The sequence below is a fragment of the Antechinus flavipes genome, chromosome X (assembly GCF_016432865.1).
Source record: "Antechinus flavipes isolate AdamAnt ecotype Samford, QLD, Australia chromosome X, AdamAnt_v2, whole genome shotgun sequence".
In the NCBI taxonomy this organism is placed as follows: domain Eukaryota; kingdom Metazoa; phylum Chordata; class Mammalia; order Dasyuromorphia; family Dasyuridae; genus Antechinus; species Antechinus flavipes.
In genome coordinates, this window is record NC_067404.1 from 50,368,054 (window position 1) to 50,391,869 (window position 23,816).

General features: G+C 39.6%; 1 protein-coding gene across 1 annotated transcript in view; it reads left to right on the forward strand.

Annotated features, from left to right (window-relative positions):
• TENM1 (teneurin transmembrane protein 1) overlaps positions 1-23,816 on the forward strand; it is an 828,896-nt gene that overhangs the window by 683,823 nt on the left and 121,257 nt on the right. Inside the window, exon 16 of the mRNA XM_051969260.1 lies at positions 15,989-16,108. Coding sequence (XP_051825220.1) covers positions 15,989-16,108 — 120 coding nt within the window. The remainder of the gene's footprint in view (positions 1-15,988; positions 16,109-23,816) is intronic.

The following is a 23,816-nucleotide window of genomic DNA, read 5'->3' on the forward strand; positions in this document are numbered from 1 at the left end:
TATAATCTTTCTCTTTGCTGTTCATTGTACAACACATCCATCTCCCAATTCCAAGCCTTTCCCTGCCTGTCCACCATGACTAGAAAGCCTTGCTCCTCATCACTGCCTCCTGATCTCCCAAGCTTCATTATTGTCTCAATTAAAGTCCCACCTTCTACAAGAAGCCTTTTCCAATCGTTAATCTTAGTGTCTTCCCTCTAAGATTATAGCCAATTTACCATATAGTAATATATATAAACTATATATAAGTATAGATAGATAGATAGGTAGATAGGTAGATAGATAGATATGGTTTGTACAAAGTTGTTTACTTCTTACCTCTATTACTTTGAGTTCCTTGAGAGAGGGATTTTTTACCTTTCTTTGTATCCCCGGTGTTTAGCATAGTGCCAGGTACATAAGCATTTATTGACTTTTCTTAGTATAACCCTTTCTCTAGAAAACATGGCTTATTGTCACCATATCAGAGATATGTGAAGCTAAATCCATAGTAGGAGTATGATATCTTGGAAAATATAAGCATTTTAGAAGTAAATTTCTCTAAATTGTTATCAGTTTAATGCATTTTGGTACAATTATTTGAGGTTATTTTTACGACAACTTTTAAAGAATAATTGACTTTTGCACATGTTTAAGCTATATCAGATTGCTTGCTGTCTTGAGGAGAGAGGGGAGAGAGGGAGAAAAATTTAGAATGCAAAGTTTTTCAAAGGAGACAATACAGCGAATAGCAAGGAGAAAAGAATTACTGGATCACAGCATATAGGATGATAGGGAGGAGGGAGTAAGGTATAAGAATATTGAAAACTATCTTTGCATGTATTGGAAAATAAAATACTGTTTAAAAAGGAAAGTGGGTAAAACTAGGAGAACAATTTATATAGTATGAATAGTATAAATAACAATGTGGAAGATTTAAAAAATAAGAATAATTGCCTTTAATTGTGTAGAATTATATATCGTTTTTACTTCTCAAAGCACTGTCACCATGCTTGTAGCATTAGCTGTCACACCTGGCCACAGAATGCCAAAGATACCACCCACATCCATATACTATTCAAGGTACCAAGGGGCAGAATGTGTTTTCCCGATTCTTGATTCATAGCGATCACCCAGAATATTGAGTTTCTTTCAGTATCCTCATACTGCATGTCAGACGGTCTGGACTTTCCTCATATTAACAGTTGTCTGAGTGGGGTTCGTGGTTCTCCTGGAGTTCAAAGTCCTTTGATCGGTTGCTCCAAATGGAGTTTTTCACATACTGACCACGGGCTGCTTTCCTTCCCCCTTGTAAACACTACAAGATCCCAGATTTAGAGTTAGAGGGAAATTCAGATATCCTGCCATTTTTCTGGGAAGAGCACTGAAGCCCCGTTAGATACTTGCCGCAGATCCCACATTTGAGCTGACATTTGAACCCTCCCGACTCTGAACCCATATTTCTCTCCTTTGTTGCACATTGAATAGAATTCATTTTGGGTTTCTTTTTTTTTGCATCTATTTCCTAAGTATCTGCAGAGTAAATCACATATTGCACATGCCCTGTACAGCTTATTATTTTTTAATAATGTAAATAGGTGAATAGAAGCATTATTGATCTTTGGTGCCTAAGCATTTAATCATTATCAATAATGGAAAAGGTTTTTATAAATATATAAAACCAGAGTACATTAAACTAAATGACAGCAATAATTTGCAAAGCCAGACATTTCACTCACCATCACTAATGGAATAATGCTTTAAAAAAAATAGTACCAGAAGCAACCAGCTATATAGGACAGAAGCCTAAACAAAGCAGCAAAAGGCATGTGTCCATCAAGTGTTTATGTTATGACATTTTTTCACATTTGCCAGTGAGGAACTTCTTTGGACACACGGTCCTTACTGGTAAATTTAAAGCCCTACAAAAACCAGTTCCCAAATGTAGAGCCAGACTCTTTAAAGGGTAAGGCTGTGATCCTTCAAAGAGCCCGGAACAAAACACAAAAAGATAGAAAGGTTTCTATGATGGATGTACAGTTATGGCTCTGCCTTGGGCTTTCTAGGCATTTCACATCTTTGATCCAGCCTAAAACTAGTATTTAGTATGCCTCATTGCCACCTACTGCTCAATATTTTGAAGAGAACCCTCCAGCTCAACCCCTTCATTTTACAGTGAGGAAAAAGACTTACAGACAGTAGAAATGACTTGCCCAAGATGATGCAATGAGTGAAGTAGTAGAATTGGGAGTGAATTTGGAAACAGATGATTCCAAAGATCGGGGACTTAGCAGGAAGACTGTTCACCTCATTTTATCACTTGCCACTGTTGATTCTATTCCATTTGGGGGCTTGAGAAAACGGATGCTATCTGCAAGGACCGCAAAAGTCCTTGTCTCATGTGATGCATGAGAAGCCCAGAAAACAAAGAGAAATACCAGTGATAGTGTTAGGCAAACATAGAAAGGCCCACATCCCTGAGAAATGGGTCTTGGCAAGCACTCTGTCTACCCTGGGTCTCCTTTATTGGACCTCTCTTTAAGATAAAACTCTGAATCCTGGTCCTGATTATTCATGATGCCTGATAATAGCCCTAATTACTTTGCATAACTTCTTTAATAAATCATGCTTTGGTGCACTTAGAGAAGTGGGCAGATAGCCTCCAGCCAAAGCCAGGGAGAGGCCAAAGGAGCAGCTGCTCCTAGATCAAGATTGGAGTGGAAGATTCAACACAAGGGAGTTGTCACAAACACCGATGTGGCAACAGGCCTGACTGCTAGCAGGCGGCCTGGCCTGTTGACTTTGAAGGCTCCTCTGTGTTGAAGGGATGTGCTCAATATGAATTAGTTGTTGATCTGATCTTATGGGGAAGAAGTAATACTGACACAGCCACGGGCATAGTATAGGACTGATTGTTTAAGGGGAAATAGAATGAGCTTTGTGTAGCTACACAATTCACTTAGGCTGACTTCATGAAAAAAAGGACCTCATTAAGGCTAAGTGTGCATGTTAGCTAGTTTCAATCTGAGAGACTATCTCTAGCTATGCATGTTTAGAGCACCGGACCTAGAGTCAGGAAGACTAGTTCAAATCTAGCCTCACCCACTTACTATCTGTGACCCTGAGGAAGTCACTTAACCTCTGTCTCAGTTTCCTCAATGATACAATGGGAAAAATAAGTGCACTACCTCCCAGGGTTGTTGCAAGGATCAAATGGGAAAATGTAAAGCACTTAGCATAGTGCTATTGAAGTCACTTTATAAATGCCCATTCCCTTTCCTCTTTGGACACAATTTTTGAATTTTTCTGCAGTTCGGTGTTTGTACCAAGCAGACTAATTGGGAGAAGACAATCACCATTCATTTGAAAAATTAATATTTATACCTACATGGCTTGATTTGACATCACTTATTACTTTCTCTGCATCTTTTATTCTTTCAAGATAATTCAAATTAGATGAGATTGATTGTTTCTCTCATGAGGTTAATGGATATTACACTGGGTAATAGGTTCATACCATTCGTCTATATATTGCACTGCCTTGACATGCCCATTTCCCGCTATCTGAACTCCTATGTAAGTGATTGTATTAGATGGGGACAGTTGGGATCCTGACACTCAGTGACAGAGGAGCAGATGAGCTACCATTAAGCTTTTCCAGACCATGGGGATATAAATACAATGAAAGGTAAGTATTCTCCCTCAGCCAATGATTCTATCCTAAGAATCTCCAGAGGGGGAAATAATCAGGACTCCAGACTTTGATGCACAAAACTTCATTAGTTCTGGAGATGAGCAATAGGTGACTTGTGTAAGAGCCGAAAGAGCTCCTGGGATTGGTTCGGTGGCCTTCCAAATTACCATCAATTCCAATAACTAATCCCAAAGTCATGGTGACCTATGTGCTACCAAATAGAGTTGTCTGGTGACACAAACTTAAAAAAATAGCCATCTAATTGTTTGTATGCTGGAGAATTTGCAGATATTTAAGAATTCTTTAGAGCAGATGACTTGTAAAAGTAAAATATGTCTTTCTGTCTTATTTATGCCATTAACTCAGTTCAAGTATCATGAATTTTTTAAAATGTCTATTGTATTCAAGGAAGTGGGGATGCAAAATGAAAAAGGAAAACTGAGGCATGTGTTCTCCTAGAGGAGGGAGGATGCAACACGTACATAATTAAGTATATGATATATGCACAATAAATAGAAAGTCATTTCAGGGATACATCGGGGAAAGCAGTCATAGCTAGGAGAATAAGGTGAAGCCTGAGAAGGCTTATGCTGCCATGCACAAAAATGTGGAAGTTAATGATGACAATAGAAAGTTGATGAGATCACAGGCTGAGAAAAAGACCCAAGACAAAGCCCTGGGGTACACCAATATTAGGGGGTTGGACAAAATGAGAAGGAGAAGCCACAAAGGTTTGAGGATAAGCAGAAGAAAGCAATGTTTCCAAAACCTAGGAAGGAGAGAATATCCACAAGGAAGGGACAGTCAACAGTGAGTGTCAAAGCTTTTGGAGATGGCAAGAAGGATGAGGATTGAGAAGTTCATTGGATTGCCTACACTGGTAATTTAGGGAAAGGCAGTTTCAGTTGAGTGGTAGATTCTGTGGTCAGATTAAAGAGTTGAAAACTGAATGAAAGGTGAGAAAGTAGAGACAACGATGTGAACAAGAAGAGACATAGAGGATGATAGCATGAAGGGATGAAATGGTAAAGTAAAAATTTCTTAGGGATGGAATGGAGTGAAGAGCAGATAAGGAGGGAGCCCTCAGTCTATTGATGGGGAGCAGAGGAGTTAATGGATAAGGATTAATGAAATTAATTTACTTTGTATATCAGCCCACCCCGTGGGTGAATTATCACAGATTCCAAAATAGAGTTAAATTAAGAGATCCCTCCACTTGTGAGACATTGATGCTCTGTTGAACCAAGCTATGTAATGTCTCTACTCAGCTGAAGACTGGATTAAAAAATTCCAAGCCGAAATTCAGAGCCTACCTTGGACACTACCTGTGTAACTTTGGGCTGCAGTTTCCTCCTCTAAAATGAGGGGCTTAGATTAGATGGCCACTTAGGTCTTTTCTATTTCTAAAGCTACAAATCCTTCCTTTCTACAATAAACCAACAGACCCAACAATGGCCACAGTCCTTCTCTATCTTGCCTTCAGACAGCTGATCAATATCCATTTGTTAAGCGCCAGTACTACCTTTCAAGCACTGTGCTAAGCACTGGGGATAAAAAAGAAAGGAAGAAAACATTCTTGGTCTCAAAGATTCAAATGAGGGAGACAACATGTGATCAACCTTGTATAAATAAGTTATAGATAGGATAAATTGATCATAATCAATAGAGGGAAGACCAGAGGTAGGGAAAGGATTTTTGCTACAACTTAATGGAAGCTAGGGGGTAGACATGAGGAGGAAGAGAAATTCCAGGCATGAGGAACAGCAAGAGAAAAAGTATAGCCTCTGGAGATACAATGCTGTTTGAGCAATAACAAGAAGAACATTGTCGCTGACTTGCAGAGTATGTGGTCAGTGGGGAAGGAGGGTGCTGAGTAAGGTATGAAAAGACCGGCAAGGTAGGGAAGGGGGGTTCAAATGATGAAGAGTTTTGAAAACCAACAAGAAGATTTTATATTTGATTCTGAAGGTGATACTCAGCCAGTTGCATTTATTTCATAGGAAGCAGGGAGACATGGTCAGATCTGCATTTTAGAAAGATGACTTTGGCAGTTAAGTAGAGGATGGACTAGAGTGGGGAGAGACTGGTAGCAAGCAGACTATTGTAATAGTCTAGGTGTGAAGTGATAATAGTGGTGGCAGTGTCAGAAAAGGAGGCATACATGAGAGATTGAATAAATATAAAAAAATCAACAAGACCTGGTCAGGGATTGGATGCTGAGGTTGAGAGGTGATGAGGACTTGAGAATCACACCAAGGTTTCAAGACTTGGTGACTGGGAACAGATCTAGCCATTCTGGAGTGCAATTTTGAACTATGCTCAACAAGTTATCAAATTGTGCATACCCTTTGATCCAGCAGTGTTACTACTGGGCTTATATCCCAAAGAGAGCTTAAAGGAGGGAAAGGGACCCACATGTGCAAAAATGTTTGTGGCAGCCCTGTTTGTAGTGGCCAGAAACTGGAAACTGAGCAGATGTCCATCAGTTGGGAAATGGCTGAATAAGTTATAGTATATGAATGTTCTGGGATATTATTGTTTTATAAGAAATGACCAGCAGGATGACTTCAGGAAGTCCTGGAGAGACTTACATGAACTGAGTGAAATGAGCAGGACCAGGAGATCATTGTACATGGCAACAGCAATATTATATGATGATTAATTCTGATGAACGTGGCTCTTTTCAACAATGAGATAATTCAGGCCAGTTCCAATGATCATGTGATAAACAGAGCCATCTGCACCCAAAGAGAGGACTGTGGGAACTAAGTGTGAATCAAAACATAGCATTTTCCCTCTTTTTGTTGTGGTTTGCTTGCATGTTCTTTTCTTACTCATATTTTTTCCATTTTGATCTGATATTTCTTGCACAACAAGATCATTCTATAAATATGTATGCATATATTGGATTTAACATATTTTAACATGTTTAACATATATTGGATTACTTGCCATCTAGGGGAGAGGGTGGGCCGAAGGAGGGGAAAATTTGGAACACAAGGTTTTGCTAGGGTCAATGGTGAAAAATTATTCATGCAGATGTTTTGAAAATAAAAAGCTTTAATAAAAACAAAACAAGACTTGGTGACTGGGAGGGTGATAGTATCCTCAACAATAATAGTGAAGTCAGGGAGAGTAGAAGTTTGGAGGGGAATGAAGATAATAACTTCAGTTTAGGACAGATTGAGTTTGCTGCAAGTCATCCATTTCAAGATGTCCAGTAGGCAATTGGGGATGTGAGAATAGAGGGTAGGGACAGATAAATAGATTTGAGAATCCAGCATGGAAATGATAATTGAATCCATGGGAAGTAATGAGATAACCAAGTAAAATAGTGTAGAGGGAAAAATAAGAGGCCCCAAGACAGAGAGCCCTTTAGGACACTTAGAGTTAGTGATCATGACCTCGATGAAGATCCAGCAAAGGAAACCAAGAACCAGGAGAGAACAATGTCACAAAACCTAGAGAGAAAAAAAAAGTATTAAAGAAACAGGATGCTCTACAGTATTACAAACTATGGCGAGGTCAAGAAGGATGAGGATTAAGGAAAGGCCATTAGGTTGAATAATTAAGAGATTTCCTTAATTTGCATACTGAGCCCCCACCCCCCAGATGCAAAGAGAAATGAATTCCAAACTCAGAAAGGTCCAAGAATTGCTCCTGAAGGCAGCCCAAAGAACAATTATGTGACTCATTTCTTTGTGTAAACCTGAAGGTAACAAAGAAGGAAAAGCAACTATTGCTTGCCTAAGAAAAAGATTTAATTGATTGCTTCTAATAACATCAGTTGAATACTGACCTGTTGTGATATTCCTAATAATGTTAATTAGTAATAATATTTGATCTAACAGTATCTAAACCTGTGAGTTGAACAGATTTGGCAAGAGATTTGAAATCAGAGGATATAACTTATGTTACCTTTAACAAGTCCCTTTCCTTCTCTTGGCCTCAGTTTCCCCATCTTTAAAACAAAGAGTTGGAACTAAATGATTCCCATCTCATCCTATTTTCTCCCTAATTTTGGTTCTTTTCCTCAATCAGGGTCCAGGTCAGAAAGGATCAGGAAAGACATAGAGTCTTTATCCCCCATTGTATCTAGCTTTCTAAAGTCACCTGTCTTTGATTTTTGGATTGGTACACAGTGCTAAAGAGTCATGAATGGAGGTTCCATTTCAATAGGGACCAGTTAGTTTTTCTTTCCTCACCCAGCATGGTCACTTATCACGACCAGCTGTCTCACCAGTAGTGCCCTGGATTACAAAGGCACCAGAGAGTGATGGAGACTATCTATATCCTCCCATTAAACACCATGCCACCAAAGAATAATAGAGATTTGCCCAAAATTATCCCACCAGTAAACAGTAGAGCCAGGAGCAGAAATCACATCTGTGGGTAGACAATGTAGGGAGGAGTAGCCTGGAACAATAATGCTGGGGACTTTGTGTGCCCAGCTCCCCTCCTGGATGGGTTGGTCATTGGGAATTTCAAAGCCAGATTCCCAGGGAGGTGATTAAGAAAGACCAATGGGGCTAATGACAAATCAATGCAGCCTCTTTTGAAGATAAGAAACCAGTGTCACCAAATATGAGCAACCTTGGACCTATTCCAGAAGAATTCCAAGGGCTTCTTGGCCAAGCTTTCCGAACACATAGCTAGAAAAACAGAAAATGTGTCTGCCTGAAGCATGTGGGCCATTCCACAGTTTTAGAAATGTGACTCCCTCTCCTCACATTCCTCACAGAGTGGGGGAGACAAGGGGTCAAAGCAAGCTAACTTTTTGACAAGCAATTCCCAAGGCACGTGGAAAAATTCCCAACCCAACCTGAGATGAGTAGCCTCATTTTGGTTTTTGAGAAATATCCTTGGCCATAAGGAAAACGTCTCTGCCTCAAAAGATAACTGCATTTTCATTAGCCCTGCCCTTCCCAGAGTACTCACATGCTATTGCCTAATGCTCCCAGCTGCTTTTAATGCTAGCCACTTGGTACGTGTGATTTATGTGAACTACCCACCAGGGAAACAGGGATTAAATCGGCCAGCTCATTTAAGGAAAAAAGAATGAGTTTTGATTGAGTTGAATATGACCATTTAGGCATTTGCATTTAAGGATTTGGAACTGTGTTTCTTCTGTCACCCTAGGAAGTGTTTTTGTAATGCTGGACTGGGATAGATAACAAGTATCAGAAACCACCATATGTAATACAGAAGTCCATTGGACATCTGGAAAGGGACTGCCTTAAATGGGCCTAAAATTGTGAAGCAAATGACTGATCATCTAAAAATTAATAGTAGAGTAGTTATGGCTTCATGAAATATTTGAGGAGACACATTTATTCTTCCAGGTCAGGAGGGTACCACTGATATCCCCGGAAGTATAACTGACCAGACAAAGCTCTCATGCTCTGAAAGGGTTAATGGACAAAGCACAATACCCCACCCTGTTATTTGGAATTGTGGCATATTCATCTGTTACTTAAGTATTTGAAAACATTCTCCAGATCCATGAAGTAGGTCACCAACATATTACAACTTCTTATCAACAACTTCAGTCAGAATGAACCTTCTCAGTCATTTAGCCCATTTGCTAGCCAATCTTATTTATCTAGGTTCTTCTCGGGAAAATCAGCTTCCACTTTTATTCTCCAAGCAAGATCACTTTGCCTCCGGTGTCTGGCTCTTATGATCTAATTGCTGAAAGGAGTCTAGCCAAATTATTTGACTTGATTGGGACTAGATAAGGCAATAGGCAAATAAGTAAGATGTGTCTCAAGCCTGGGAGAGTATTGGAGGATGAGGGCTGCTCAGATATAATCCAGAGTCACTCCCAGGGTGGCACATGGAGCCTTCTCCAGGAAGTAAGCTACCCAGCCCATTGAAATAAGCTTCAGGCCCTGGGAGAGGGGATAGTGACCCTTTGGAGGAACCAAACTTCCCTTCAAGATGCTTTAGTTCTTCAAGAAGACTAAGTAATCCAGGGTGGATTTGAGTCATCTCTTAGAGATTCAGCATGATTCTTCTCAACCCACCTATCCCCTATATACCCAAATAAATGCACAGAAGTTGGTCATCCAGCTGCCATAAACCATATATGAGTTTGTGCATGGGTAGAAAAATCACCTCCCTGGCAACCACAGATGCAGAGCCAGTCTGAGAGAAAATGGCCAGATCAAAGCAGTGGTAAGTTTGAATGGAGTCCTTGCTACAGTAGGGGAGATTGGGAGGTAGATGGCACTCTGAGTTGTGTGGTGTTGATCAGGATAGCTGCTAGAATGGAACTGGGAACATTCTATTGAAAGGCTACGTGGCCTTATGTAACATTCCTTCCCCTCTCTGAGTCTGTTTGCTCATTTGTGGAGAGCGGCTTGATGGTATAGTGAATACAGTGCCGAGCCTGGGGTCAGGAAAACTTGAGTTCAAATCCAGCCTTAGATACCTGCTAGCTGGGTGACTCTAGGCAAGTCACTTCACCCTGTTTGCCTCAGTTTCCTCATCTGTAAAATGAACTAGAAAACATACTACTCCAGTATCTCTGCCAAGAAAACCCCAAACAATGGAACAACAAGAACAAAAAATGAGGGGAAGCCTCTTAACACTATCTCCCTCACCAAGGCTGTTATAAAGGAAGTGCTTTATGAATGTCACAGTGCAAAAGAAATGGGGACTTACTTTATACAGAAGGAATCTTAACATTGGATCTAATATATCTAATGGCAGAGAAGGTGACTATCCTTAGACTTTTTTTTTTTTTTTTTTTTTTTTTTACTGCCCCTCTCCGGCCTACACGCCTCTGCCTTCATGCTGCTCCTTGGCTGCTGGGAGACTCTTATTACAGTGCCCCCAGAACTGGCTTCTCTCAGCAATATCCAATGGCCTCTCCCCAGCTCCTTCCCTGTCCCTGATCAAAATTACCTGGCTCTGTTCCCTGAGTTTTCAGGGCCTTATCTTCCAATGGGGTATAGTGGAAAGACAAATTTCAGTTCTTCTTTTTACTACTTGTGTGACCATGGGCTTCTTTGGTCTCAGTTTCTCCAAGTTTTAAAACAAGGAGGTCAGATGAGATGGACACGAAGGATCCTTCTATCTTTAAGGCCACGATCTTATAATCATAAACTGTGAAGGAGGGAATTCTTGTCCAAGCACACATCGGTGTGCAATAGGTGACCTCCTAGGGCCCTCCCAGCTCTCAGGTAATGCAAAGTCAGACTCTCTGACTACATGTGGTAGAAATAGAGTGGAGAAAATGTCCCCAGGCATGCTAGCAGCAGAAGGCAAAAGAGAATGAATCCTATTTCCTCACCCTCAGTCCACTGCTCAGAATGCTCAGACTTAGCCAAAGCTGTCAGTTGTGGAAAACTGTTAGTGGGCCTGTTCCCGTGGGCAAAAGAACCAAAGCTGGGCCCTCTGCTGCTAAGCTTCCAGCTTCTCCGGTCCTTGCTTTTAATGAGCTACCCTTCAAAGAGTGCTTAGGCCCAAGTAATCAACAAAAGCAAATGGATGTAACTTCCCTAGCTTAGAGCCTAATTTTCCTCACCAAAGATTTTAATCAGAAGACAACATCGTAAATTACATCTTATTTCAGCAATTTAATTTTCAGCCTGTTTGGGGGGTTTATTTGCACCCAAGTTCTATGCTTGAGATTAATGCTCTCGCCTGAAGTGTCAAATGATTATTGGAAATTTGACAAAGAAGACAAAAGACAAATAAGCAGAGAGAAGACAGGAACCAAGCCATGATTGCGGGCTGGAGGTAATCTGTAAATGCAATGAGAAGAGCAAGTCTAGAATGAATGAGACCTTAGGAAGCTGCTTGTTCAGTACACCGGTCCCCAGTTCCATAAAATGTGTACTGCCTCCTGAGGCTTTCCTCAAGTCTCCTGTGTTGTAGACCAGGCCTCCAAATGACTACAGGACTCAGCTTTGAATCATAAAGACAGTGAAGATGCAATTCTCCTGGGCCTGTTGCTCTACCGTAGGGATTGTCAGACTTTCATCGGGCATGTCCATCTAAATCCAGATGGTCTTCCCTTGGTCGGTATTAATAGGGTGGAGTTCACATTTGAGCAAAGAGGTTCAACACAAAAATCACTCTAGCTCTCAAAACCAGTGCAGGAGGAGATCTGTGAATGGAAAGAAAACATACAGTTCCCATGGTGGATTGCACACTAATTGGATTAAGCATATTGGGAACTCATCAAGGAAATTCACAGCTTAATATTCACTAGCAACATCCGTTCTTTAATAGACACTGGATTGGTGAATGTGTGGACACACAGGGCCAGGTTTCTGGTTATATAGATCAAAACATCTACTTATGTTGTCTAATCTGAAGGATCTTGGAAGGTCGTCTTCCCAGGCACATGCCTGCCTTCAAGTTTCAGTATCGTTCCCTTGTTCCTTAGGGGTCTAAGGTATGCTTCAATTGTGTGAAGAACTTACATTTACCTGAATAACCTACAGAGAAGATAGGACCCTAGTGAGAAAAAAAAAGAGATAACAAGCCTTTAGGTAGGGAAGAAAATAACAGTCCATGAGATGGCAGCCAAACCTCATCTAGAGAGAGATGCCATAAGCAGCAGAGTCCTGAACTCAGGAGTCAAGAAAAAAGGACTCAGACTCATTAGATATGTGACCCTGGGCCTGTCGGTATCCTCATTCAACGTCAGTTTTGTTGTCTATTTTTTCAAAAGAGGGAGGGGTGGATATAAAAGCACCCACCTCAGAGAGTCAGTATGAGCATCAAACAAATTGTCGAGTATTTTGAAAAACTTTAATTACTGTATGTGCTAGCTATTATTATCCTAGCACTTTCTAAGAAGATATAACAAAAATAATTGAGGGAGAAAACCTGGGAAGCAGGTCATCTTAAGAGCCTTCCTTTGAAAATGGAAAATTTGCTTGGTAAGTAGATTTATCAGCCCTATCTGAGATGTGGTGTCAGTCAAGAGTGTTACAAATAAAAATCGGACTTTAATGCCTTTGCTTAACTTAGGAAACATATATGGACTCTGGACAACTGTTGTTGATGAAAAATTAGAAGAAGGTCCGAGGTCAGAGAGGGCTACGAGGACTTCTCGTGAGAAACAGAAGACGTTGAGTGTGTCAATAATGAGGGCAAAATGCAGCCAGATCTGAGGAAGCTTAGAACATTTCAAGCTAATATTTTACAAAGGCAATTCAATACTGATAAATGTAAAATAATAAGTTTTATGAGGCTTTATCACATACTGTAAGTCAGTGAAGCTCCTAAAATATAAAGAATAAAAAAGTTGAGTTGAAAGACCAGTCTGCATGCATTATTGATGAATGATGAGGGAACTGAATGAGAAGAGCAGGTAGACAGTGTCTTGAATAATGATGACTTTGATGAGGCGTTATCACCCAAATCTATGCACTTCATAAAATAGAAGGAATATTCAAGAGCAGGAGAGTCAAAAGGCAGGCCTCCCGTGAAAGGGAAAGAGAAAGAGCCAAGAGACACACAACAGAAGAGTCCAGAACGCTGATGACCGGGATGAGCTTGTCTGCCTCACAAAATGAAGCTGTATTCCTTTTGCAAACTACGAGAAAATGCTTTCAACTAATGTTCATGAAATAAAAGCCCAGAGGACTGAGTTTGGTGCAAAAAGACCGTGTCAGGATGACTGTGCAAAAATGTCATGGAGTGGAGAATCTAAACAGTCTTACTGAAAGAAAAGGAAAAACACTCTGCTCTCCCTTTCCTGCTCCCTTAAAGTGCAGTCTCCGTGTCAATTAGAGATGCTTTGGCACGTTGGGAGCTCACTGAGGAACACTGGAGTCTCTGGAAATCACATCAAACCATTTTTCAGATCCTTTGACTTCGCTAACCCAGCAGCTTCCCAGCCCCACTGGCTTGTGTGATATAAAACCCCTGGGTTGTACAAAAGCTTTTATCAGCACGTTCTGTTTTCTTTTTACCAAGTTCATTACAATGCTTCTTTTAAAAGGCTCCCTGAAACCAATGTTCAGGGAAAGAACCTGTTAAAGGCTCTAGATCAAGGTCTTTTCTATTACTTGTAAGCAAAAGGGAAGGGTTAGATCATCAATATGCAAAGAGTTCTCACAGCCACGTGTATACAAACACACACAAGCAGACAGATGTTTCTAGTCTTACAGTTGGTTGAGAACACAAAAAATAAAGTGCAAGTAGTACAGAGGTGAAATATAAATGACTTGATCTTATCAAGATGGTAATTCTAGGGAGTACAAAGTCTAGAGAATGGAGAAGGTGTAGTCAGTGGGGCACTGTTGAGGACTGAGTTGAGATTGGCTTGTTCTCAAACAAGTACTGCCAGTTGAACCACTGCTCTCCATGTCCTGACCAGAGACAGAATTGTCACATACAAAAACTCATTTCCCACAAAGTCTCTTCATCTTAGCAATCCATAGTCTATCCATAGGCCTTTGCATTGATAGCAAGCTCTCTAGAAACACAATCCAATCAGGCATCAATAGCAAGCATTCTAGAAACACAATACAGGCCTAGAGTGCTGATTCCACCAAGTTTTTCCTGCTCTCCCCCCTCCCCGTTTCTGGAACCTCCCCTTCCTTAGCACATCTTGATTTTGTATCCACCTGTATACATACGTGTTGTTTCCCTGTTAGAGGGCAGCAACTGTTCGGCTTCTGTCTTTGTATCTATTCCCAGCACTCATCAGTACCTGGAACATAGTGCCTGCTTAATAAAATCTTCTTGGCTGATTGATGGACTCTTGTTAGGTATAATAGAGTGATATTAGAATAACCTGGTGCCATAGAGGAAGCGATTGATGAAATATTATGGGGGGAAATGAAAGGAAGAAGCACGTGTCACAGACCTGATGATACTAACTTAAGGAAGGGAGAGGGGAGAAACACGGCAGTACTGTATAACGATGCTAGCTTACCTTTCTGTACCATTTGCAAGTCCATAGCTTAATGGTGTTTTTTTGAAAACAGATGCTAATAAATTCAGGGCAGAGCTTGTTTTCCCAACTCCAGGGAGCTGACCGATTTCTTTGCTTTTCCTGGGATATGGTTATGTGGAAGCTTTTGACTACTGAGCACTTTTGTTAATTTCAGCCATCTGATTCTGTGGCTGCTTCAGGTAAAGCCCTGTGCTAGCCACTAAATGGGGCTATTAGTATGCATGAGACATGGTTCTTGCGCTCACGGAGCTCAGGGTCTGGTAGTATAGGGAGGAAAGGCAGGATCATTAAACAGTATACTACAAAGAGTGCCAAAGAATGTAGGAGACTTAAACAAAGCACGGGGAGAGTTCACAGGAAACAAATCTCTTCTGGCTGGGAAAAATTAAGGTAGACTACATGGAGAAGGGGCCATTCATGGAAGTGCAGATTTGCAACTTGCAGAGAGAAAGAGAGGGCCTTTAGGGAACCTCTAACTTGAGTGAATTCTAGAACGTGTATGAAGGGAAACAGAATCAGAGAAGTCTAGAAAGGTAGAAAGAAAACAGATTATGAAAGGTCCCAAATGCCAAGATAGAGTTTTTATTTTGTAGTAGCTTTTCAGGTCTTTTTCAGTCATGTCGGATCCTCCATGACCCCATTTGGGGTTTTCTTGGTAGAGACACTGGAGTGGTCATCCATTTCCTTCTCTAGCACATTTTACAGATGAGGAAACCAAGGCAAATAGCATTAAGTAATTTGCCCAGAATCACATAGCTAGTAAGTGTCTGAGGCCAGATTTTGTCTCTGAAAGATGAATCTTCCTGACTCTAGGCCCGGTGCTCTAGCCACCTAGACATTAAAGAACTTTGAGCAAGAGGGCATGGATTAGAAAGTTTTCTGTTAGGAAGATTAATCTGATAGAATGCATAGGAAGGGGGAAATATTGAAGAAAGGGATGTCGTAATGAGTTTTGATCCGCACGAGCTTAAGTCAATTATGTATTTAACTTTGGAGATCCTGCCTTTTCTTTTTGCTTCTGTTGCTGTCTATAAAAATATTTATTTAAAACCATAGGATGAAATAGTAGTCTACTACATTTCCTATCAATTGTTCATGGAAAAGAAAATGACTTGAAAAATGACAGCAGCAGATATCCCCGTGTCCAAAAAGTAACCATAGAGAAGGGTATGTCGTTGGTGTATCGAGTACCATGTTGGGTATGATCACCCCAAAGATATCACCCAGAACTATAACTATGCACACTTTTGCTCTCTTTGTAATATACTGTTTAATGGTCCTATTTTATATACACCTATACGAATATGAAGACTTAGATTGTAGAATTGATCCAGATTTTCCCTAATATTTGGACACACATTTACTCATATTGGGCTTTTGTCTTGTTGCAGACGTGCCTGTGTGATTCGAGGTCAGGTTGTGGCTGTGGATGGAACACCTCTAGTTGGGGTGAACGTCAGCTTCTTAGGCCACAGTGATTATGGATATACTATCAGCCGACAAGATGGAAGGTAAGACGATGGTTTTTGTCCTTGTTGTTCCTGATTCGTTGAACCATAATACCACCTTTTTTTCCATGGTTAAGACCAAAGCTCTGAAGCAAGGCATCATGAGAGGCAATGGGCTCATCCAGTCCTGCTTGTCGCTCTGTACCTTGGGCATCCTCCCAAGCTCTGCGTCTGGGAAGGTTAGTTAACTCCTGTGCCTGAGGTCCTGTGCCTCAAGCCAAGGTTGTGGCGAAGCTCTAAGAATATATATAGATATGTAATTAATTAATTATATATCTATATAGAGAAATAATTAATTACATTAATCACATACATTAATTAATTATATATCTCCATATGATATTAACCAATTAAATGTTAGGAGTTTTCTGTAAAAAAAAAAAAAAAAAAACTAGCTTGAACCCCAAGTAGATGGAGCAAAGGTCATGTTCATTTTCTACCCTATTTTCCCTTCTTTATTGCCTCTGTGTCAAGGTTCCCAGCCAAATTCCTCTGCCAACCTTAGGATGATGTGTTATAAGCAAATTAAGAATCCTATATTCTTCTCCCCATTACCTTCTATACATTTGTCTGCATCCAGTGCAAATGGCAGGAAAGTGTAGCCCATGACAGTAGTTTGACTCTTCCTACATAGCAATTGGCAAACATTTCAGAAGTAAAAATAAAAACTAGTTCAATTAAAGATTTTGTGGTTGTTAAAGTGCCCGAAATATTTCTGCCAAAAATAAAAGATTGTGCCATCTGAAAATAGCTAAAACAACTTAATCAGTTTGATTTGGTTTTTTCCAATCTTTGTCTCATGATTTTATAGTCACTGCCTAGATTGATGCCATCCAAGAATGACCAGAATCACCCCTAATCTCCAAGGAGATCCCAAGGTCCTTAAAAGCCAGAACAGAGAGGTCACTTACTATAATGTTTTCAGCATATGGAAGAGTACAAAGTTGTAGACATTTTATTGGCATTTAGATATACATAATTCCCAATAAAACATTTGTCTAAAACGTTTGAGTCAATGGCTCCATGTAGAGACAGCCTCAGAGCCCTTGCTCACAACCCTGGGAGCCCAATCCCCAAGGCAAGATGGCTGGGTGGTCCCCTCACAAATCTCTATTCCCCCATCCAGCACTTAGAATGCTCACCAAACTGAACCTGGCCTAACTCAGAATTGTCTAGCTCAAAAAAAAATGCTCCAAGGAAACATCATTAACATAACCATCAACAGCATCTATTCCAGAGTGATTAAGCCCCTCCTGTGTTCAATGAGAGGTATTGGGGTGGAAAGTTTAGGTAAGATATGGCCCCCTGTCTTCTTGGACTTCTTTCTAGCCATGGGGACAAAACTCCATTGAAGGTTATATACAACACTGCGTGATAAGTGAATTAGAGTCACAGAACAAAACTCCATAGAGGGATCAAGCAGCATAAAACCTGAGAGATCCTAAGGCAAGAAAGCAAACTTCTACCATGTATACTTGGTGGAGATGTGGTGAGGTGGGACTCATGGCTGGCCTGTGGTTCTGGAAAGTTGAGTTCTATGGAAAAGAGGCAACATACAAAAAAGTTGGAGTGGATGTTTTGAGAATGTTCAGTATGTAAAATATTAAACAAAGAGCACTGTAAGTAGAGGGCAAGTCATGGAGTCCTAAAAACCTGGGCTCTCATGTCTTGCCTTCAATGCATACTGTATGCAACTGATGGACAAATCACTTAACCTCTTAATATTGCTGGGCAAAAAATAAAATAAAATAAAATAAAAAATAATTATTGCTGGGCAACTCTGTAAGACTTTAAATTATAGATGAGTGGCTAATATACATCTCTGAAGGAAATTTCCATACTGGGAATTCCCCCCCCCAGATGAACTCAATGTAGCCACTTAAAATATTTAAATGGAGATATCCAAGAACCAGAATGGGTTATATTAGAGATGATTTGGTTGATGCTCATCAAAGGCAGAAATTGTCAATAAACCATATATATGGAAATGGTAGTGATAAGGTCAGGAAAAGGATCATTAACCCGACATGTTAGTGTAGGAATCAGTAACTTCAATTATCCAGATATATCTTGTCAAAAATAACATAAGTTCTTGATTTACCTTAAGGATTATTTCAATCCTTCAAAAGGTGGAGAAACTAATGAGTGAAAATCCTATTCTGCATCTGATTTAAATTCATAAGAAGGAAATGGTTTCTAAGGTGGAAATGTTGGTCATCTTGGCAGGGAAGTGACTACTCTTTAGAATCGCTAGTAATGAGATCTGTGAAAATAGTCTGAGAGGTACCCTAGATTTGGGGACAGCACAAGGCTCAGAGAAAATCCCATTGCCTAATGTTCTAAAAGGGAAATCAGTCTAAGCAGGATGGGAAACTCTCAAGAAACTGAAGAAACAGAGAAATAGTTCTGATGATGATGAAAAAGGGAGATGTTGGTGCCCAGGGATCTCACCTACAATGCTAAAAGACGTAAACAAAGGAGAATTCAAGGAAGATGGAAGAAAGAGATGTTACATAGGACAGTTTTCTTTATAACATCAAAAATAAAGGGTCTCCATATGAAGCAAAGTCAGCAATAATAGGATATTTGAAAGAAGCTTCCCCAAAATAATTCTTATGGAAGAAAAACTAAAGATAAATTTGCTAATCTTGTAGCACTTCTTCCCTTCCTCTTCTCCTGGTACCCTTTTCTTCACAATTTTTTTCTGTTGAATCTCTTTTCACATTATAATTTTAGGCACAGAATTTTGGAGTGAACCCCTAGCACTGTGTCCCTCCTCCTAGGTCAAGTTAAAGTTCCTATTGTCCCTAAACATCTACCCCTGGTTCCAACCAGCCCAGAAAAACCCAAAGTCCACAATAGATTGGGGCCTCTGATTCAAAGGATGTACTTTCAGAGGGATATGGAGCCTAGGGGACACTGAGAAAAAGAGAAGAAACCAGAAGCATAGGATGCTTAAAACTATTTCATGTACCTAAGAAGTAATGGACAGCAGACATGAGTGGAAGAAGAGACTCAATTATAAGGGCATCTCACAGTGCCCTCAAACACACATACATGAGTGTGTAGGAGGACTCCTCCTCCAACCTCTTCTTAACCAGAATCAGGCTAGGAGCTAAAGAAAATCATTGTCAAGAGCATGAAGTCCAAAAAATGGAAAAGGTAAAATTAAAGACTTTCCTTGTAGTGATGTACCAAATCCTCATCCTTACATCTTTGTAGCCTGCAGCCTCAGTAGTACAAGAGAAAAGCAAAAATAAAAATAAAAATAAAGACGACAAAGCCTTGGAAAGGGGCACTAGAGCACAAAAAAAGAATTGGCCTTAACAAGTCCATTTCCAGCAAGGATATGATAGAAAGATCAGTGGACTAATTAAAAAGAAAACAGAAAAATGTAGAAGAAGTGAATAAATGTTTTAAGTCATTGAACCACATACCTTACCACAAGGCAAAGTAAAGCAGAACTTAATTAAAAATTAATTAATTTTTTAAAAAATTCTAAAATACTTCAGAAGAGCAATAAAAGGATTACGTGACAAAATCAGACATGAGGATAGAAATTAGAGCTCTTAAGGAAAAAACATCACTAAATCTAACCATAGCCTAAGGAATTTATTTTTTTTTAATATTTTATTTTATTTTATTTTATAATTACTTTATATCGACAGAATCCATGCCAGGGTAATTTTTTTACAACATTATCCCTTGCACTCGTTTCTGTTCTGATTTTCCCCTCCCTCCCTCCACCCCCTCCCCTAGATGGCAAGCAGTCTCATATATGTTAGATATGTTGCAGTATATCCTAGATACAATATATGTTTGCAGAACTGAACAGTTCTCTTGTTGCACAGGGAGAATTGGATTCAGAAGGTAAAAATAACCCGGGAAGAAAAACAAAAATGCAGATAGTTCACATTCGTTTCCCAGTGTTCTTTCTTTGGGTGTAGCTGCTTCTGTCCATCATTTATCAATTGAAACCCAGTTAGGTCTCTTTGTCAAAGAAATCCACTTCCATCAGAATATGTCCTCATACAATATCGTTGTCGAAGTGTATAATGATCTCCTGGTTCTGCTCATTTCACTTAGCATCAGTTCATGTAAGTCTCGCCAAGCTTCTCTGTATTCATCCTGCTGGTCATTTCTTACAGAAAAATAATATTCCATAACATTCATATACCACCATTTACCCAGCCATTCTCCAATTGATGGGCATCCATTCATTTTCCAGTTTCTAGCCACTACAAACAGGGCTGCCACAAGCATTTTGGCACATACATAGCCTAAGGAATTTAAAACAAAAAATAGGAACACACTGAAAAGCAGTAGATTCTCTAAAAAGGGAGAACCACCAAGCTGGAAATGTAAAACAATGTAGAAGCAAAAGAGAAAATAATAGAAATTTCTTTTAAAGATTTGAAGAATGAGAGCTCTAAAACAAGAATATTGATCTTAAAGGTAAAATGCACAGTCCTCCTGAAAAAAATCATGGAAATGGAAACTGGAATATTATACAGAAAGAAATGATACTGATAAAATTTCCAGCAATATTGGAAACAAATGGCAAAGTAAAGCCTGAGAAAATCCATAGAATGCCAATAAAAAGAAACCAAATTTAATTCATGTAGAAACATTATAGTCAACCTTGAGATCTCACAACTTCAAAACAAATTTTGCAGGCAGCAAGGGGAACAAAACCTTTACATTATAAGAAAAAACAACCATAAAGATTTGGGATTACTAAACTCCAATATAAATTCTCCTATTCTCTTCTGTGGTTAGTCTATATATGTATTATCATGTTCAGTTCTGGGTATGTTTTAGAAAAGACCTTGAAATAATCCAAAAGAAGATAGTCCCATATAATCAACTGAAGGAATTTGAGATGTTTACCCTAAAGAACAGGTGACTAATGTGTACAGACATGATAGTTTATGATTAAACTTAATCTAATTAGCTAAGAGGGTCAGGACTAGGAGGAACTGTCTGGAGGAATTACAGAAGGACAGATTACAGTTTGAAAAACTTTCTAGCACTTAGAACTATTCAAAAGTTGAAGGGATGGCCTCAGGAGGTAGATAGTAGCTTCCACTGTGTTAGAGGAGTAGGTCCCCCTTTGAGAGAAGACTGGCCACTTGTTTGGGAATATGTTGTAGAGCAGAAATGTCAGAAATTCTGCCTTGAATACGCAACACTCCAAGTTTGGCCCAAACCAGATTAAGATGTAATTAGGAAATATTTAACAAGATAAATAAAAATACAATAAAACATAGGTAATGTTAACATGTGATTTCCTAAGTCGATATCTACATGCTGGAATCCTTATTCAGCGACCTCTTTTTTTTTTTTTTTTTCAGTTTTCCATCACCAGTGTAGTGGTGATGACTTTCTGAGGGAGGTTCCTTCCAAAGCAAAGATGCTATAATGCTATGAAGGATGACAATGGGGATTTAGAACTACTTAAGAAAACAAACTACTTTTGTGAATTTTACTGTATAAATTTGTTTATATGTAAGCTCTCTTTCTAATTACAGAGGAACGGTCTTGTCATTAAAACAGGCCCAGCTTTAGTGGTAGTTCGGCTGCATGTCTGTATGTACTCCAAAGCACTAATATGGTATTTCCTTTCAAATAGTCTCTAATTGGGCCTCTCCATTGACTCAGACTGGCCTTTTCTTTCAATTAGTATAAATAATAAGGATTTCCTGTAGTTCAGTTCCTAGTGCATTTTTATTGAACCAGTTTCTCCCTTATCCAGTGTTTTCAGCCACATCCCAAGAATTGAGATATTGATATGAGCATAGCCACCTCTTTGAATAGAGTGTGCCTCGTGGGATTTTGGGCTTCCTGTGGAGGTCTGATAAAACCTTAGCATTTTTTTTTCATTTTTTTGAAAAAAAAATTCACTTTTATTTCATTTTCATTTCCGAATTATCTCCCTTTCCCCATCCCTCCCCCACCTATTGAGACGGCAAAAAATACAAAACCCATTACAAATATGAAGTCATGCAAAACAAATTTCCCCATTAGCCTTATGGGGGAGGAGGAAAAAATGAAAAGGAAACCCTCAGTTTTCCTTAAAAGACGTGATGGGCAGAAGATCTCAGTGAAGGAAATTGTAGCAAGTGAAGGAAGTAAGATAACTCTACTGTATTTTGAAATTGTACCTCCAAAAAGTCCTAGAATTTCTGTTTCTAGATTATACAGGGCACTAAATTAGGAATAATGTGTTTGTCTTTTAAAAATAAGAGACCAAGTCCATTCCTCTATAGAGGTCCCTGTGGAAATCAAATGTATACATATGATAGATACTAGGCCCAGGCAGCCTGCTAAATCTCCCCTCTGGCTATAGCTTTCCCCTTAGGCTCCAGAAAGTGTGTGCTAAATATAAACAAGATTTTCCCATTGTCATGTTTGGGGCATATGGTGACAGTGTGACAATAAGCCCCAGTTTATCGGAGTCTCAGATTAAGTACATTTGAGAAGTAGAAAATCAGGCCTGAGGGAGATGAAGACAAAAGAAGACCAGGATTAATATTTGAAGAGCTTAGATTGTCACCAGGAGTATATAGTTAAAAGTGTATTGAAGACTCCCTACCCCCCCCCAAAAATGTACCTGTATACATATATGTGTGCATATGCATGTATGTATCTGTCTCACTACTTGAAATTCCTAGTATATTCCATGAGTTACCTTCTTTCAAATGGACTTATTGCAGCCATTTAACCAATTCTGAATCTACCAAACTGTACTGTTGTACAGCCCCCATGCTTGTAACTTGTCCACAATGATAGTGTAGTCCCATTGCTACGTCCATCGAATTTATAACTCTGAGTTCCCATTTCACTGATTCTTCCTCGGTCAATGACAAAATTTTATCATATAGCATCCTTAGTAAAAGATCTTTACTTAAACCAGAGCACAAAAGTGTTCCATCAAGCAGCCAAAACTTTTATCATCTGTTTCCCCAAACTACTGCCTCCAGTCCTCCAGGGATTGAAAGGTTAAATCTCTTTCCTGTATGTACTTATTCATCTGATACTGTAATAAAGGGAATGATAAGGGAGAATTAAAGTCTTTCCCATCAAACATAGTCCCTACAGAGCCACAGTATTCTGAAGGAATGACTTCTGACAATACAGGAGCTATGGAGCATCACAGATGCTTCCTCTCCCCTCTCCCCCTCCCCCCGTGGCAGGTGGGGGAGAGGTGGGAAGGAGCCAATAGGGAGCCCACTGCCACTGACTCTATTTCATTGTCCCTTCTTAGGAGCCACACTAAGATTCCTCCCACTCTCTCTTTGCCATTTCTCTTCTTTGTCTTGATCTCCCACTTCTTTAGCTTCTTTGCAAGGATTTCACACCTGTTTCTTTTCATAATTTCCTTTCAGAATCTATCCCCAAGCACCTGTGGGCTCTGCAGAGGGCCTTTTGGGTGAGAAGCCAGAGAAAATTTATCAATGCTTTGCCAAGCTCTAAGTAAACTATAGCTACAGAATTTCCCTAAACTACCAGTCTGGTAATCCTGTGAAAAAAGCAAATAAGATTAGGCTGGATTACCTTCAGAAAATCACACGGTGCATTTAATGAGCCCAAGCATTTTCCTGAAGCAGGGATCCATCTTTTTAACTTTAATAGCTCCTATAACCACAAGTTAAGGACTACCACAGTATCATAGGATCACAGAACTAGAAGCCACCTATCCAACTTCTTC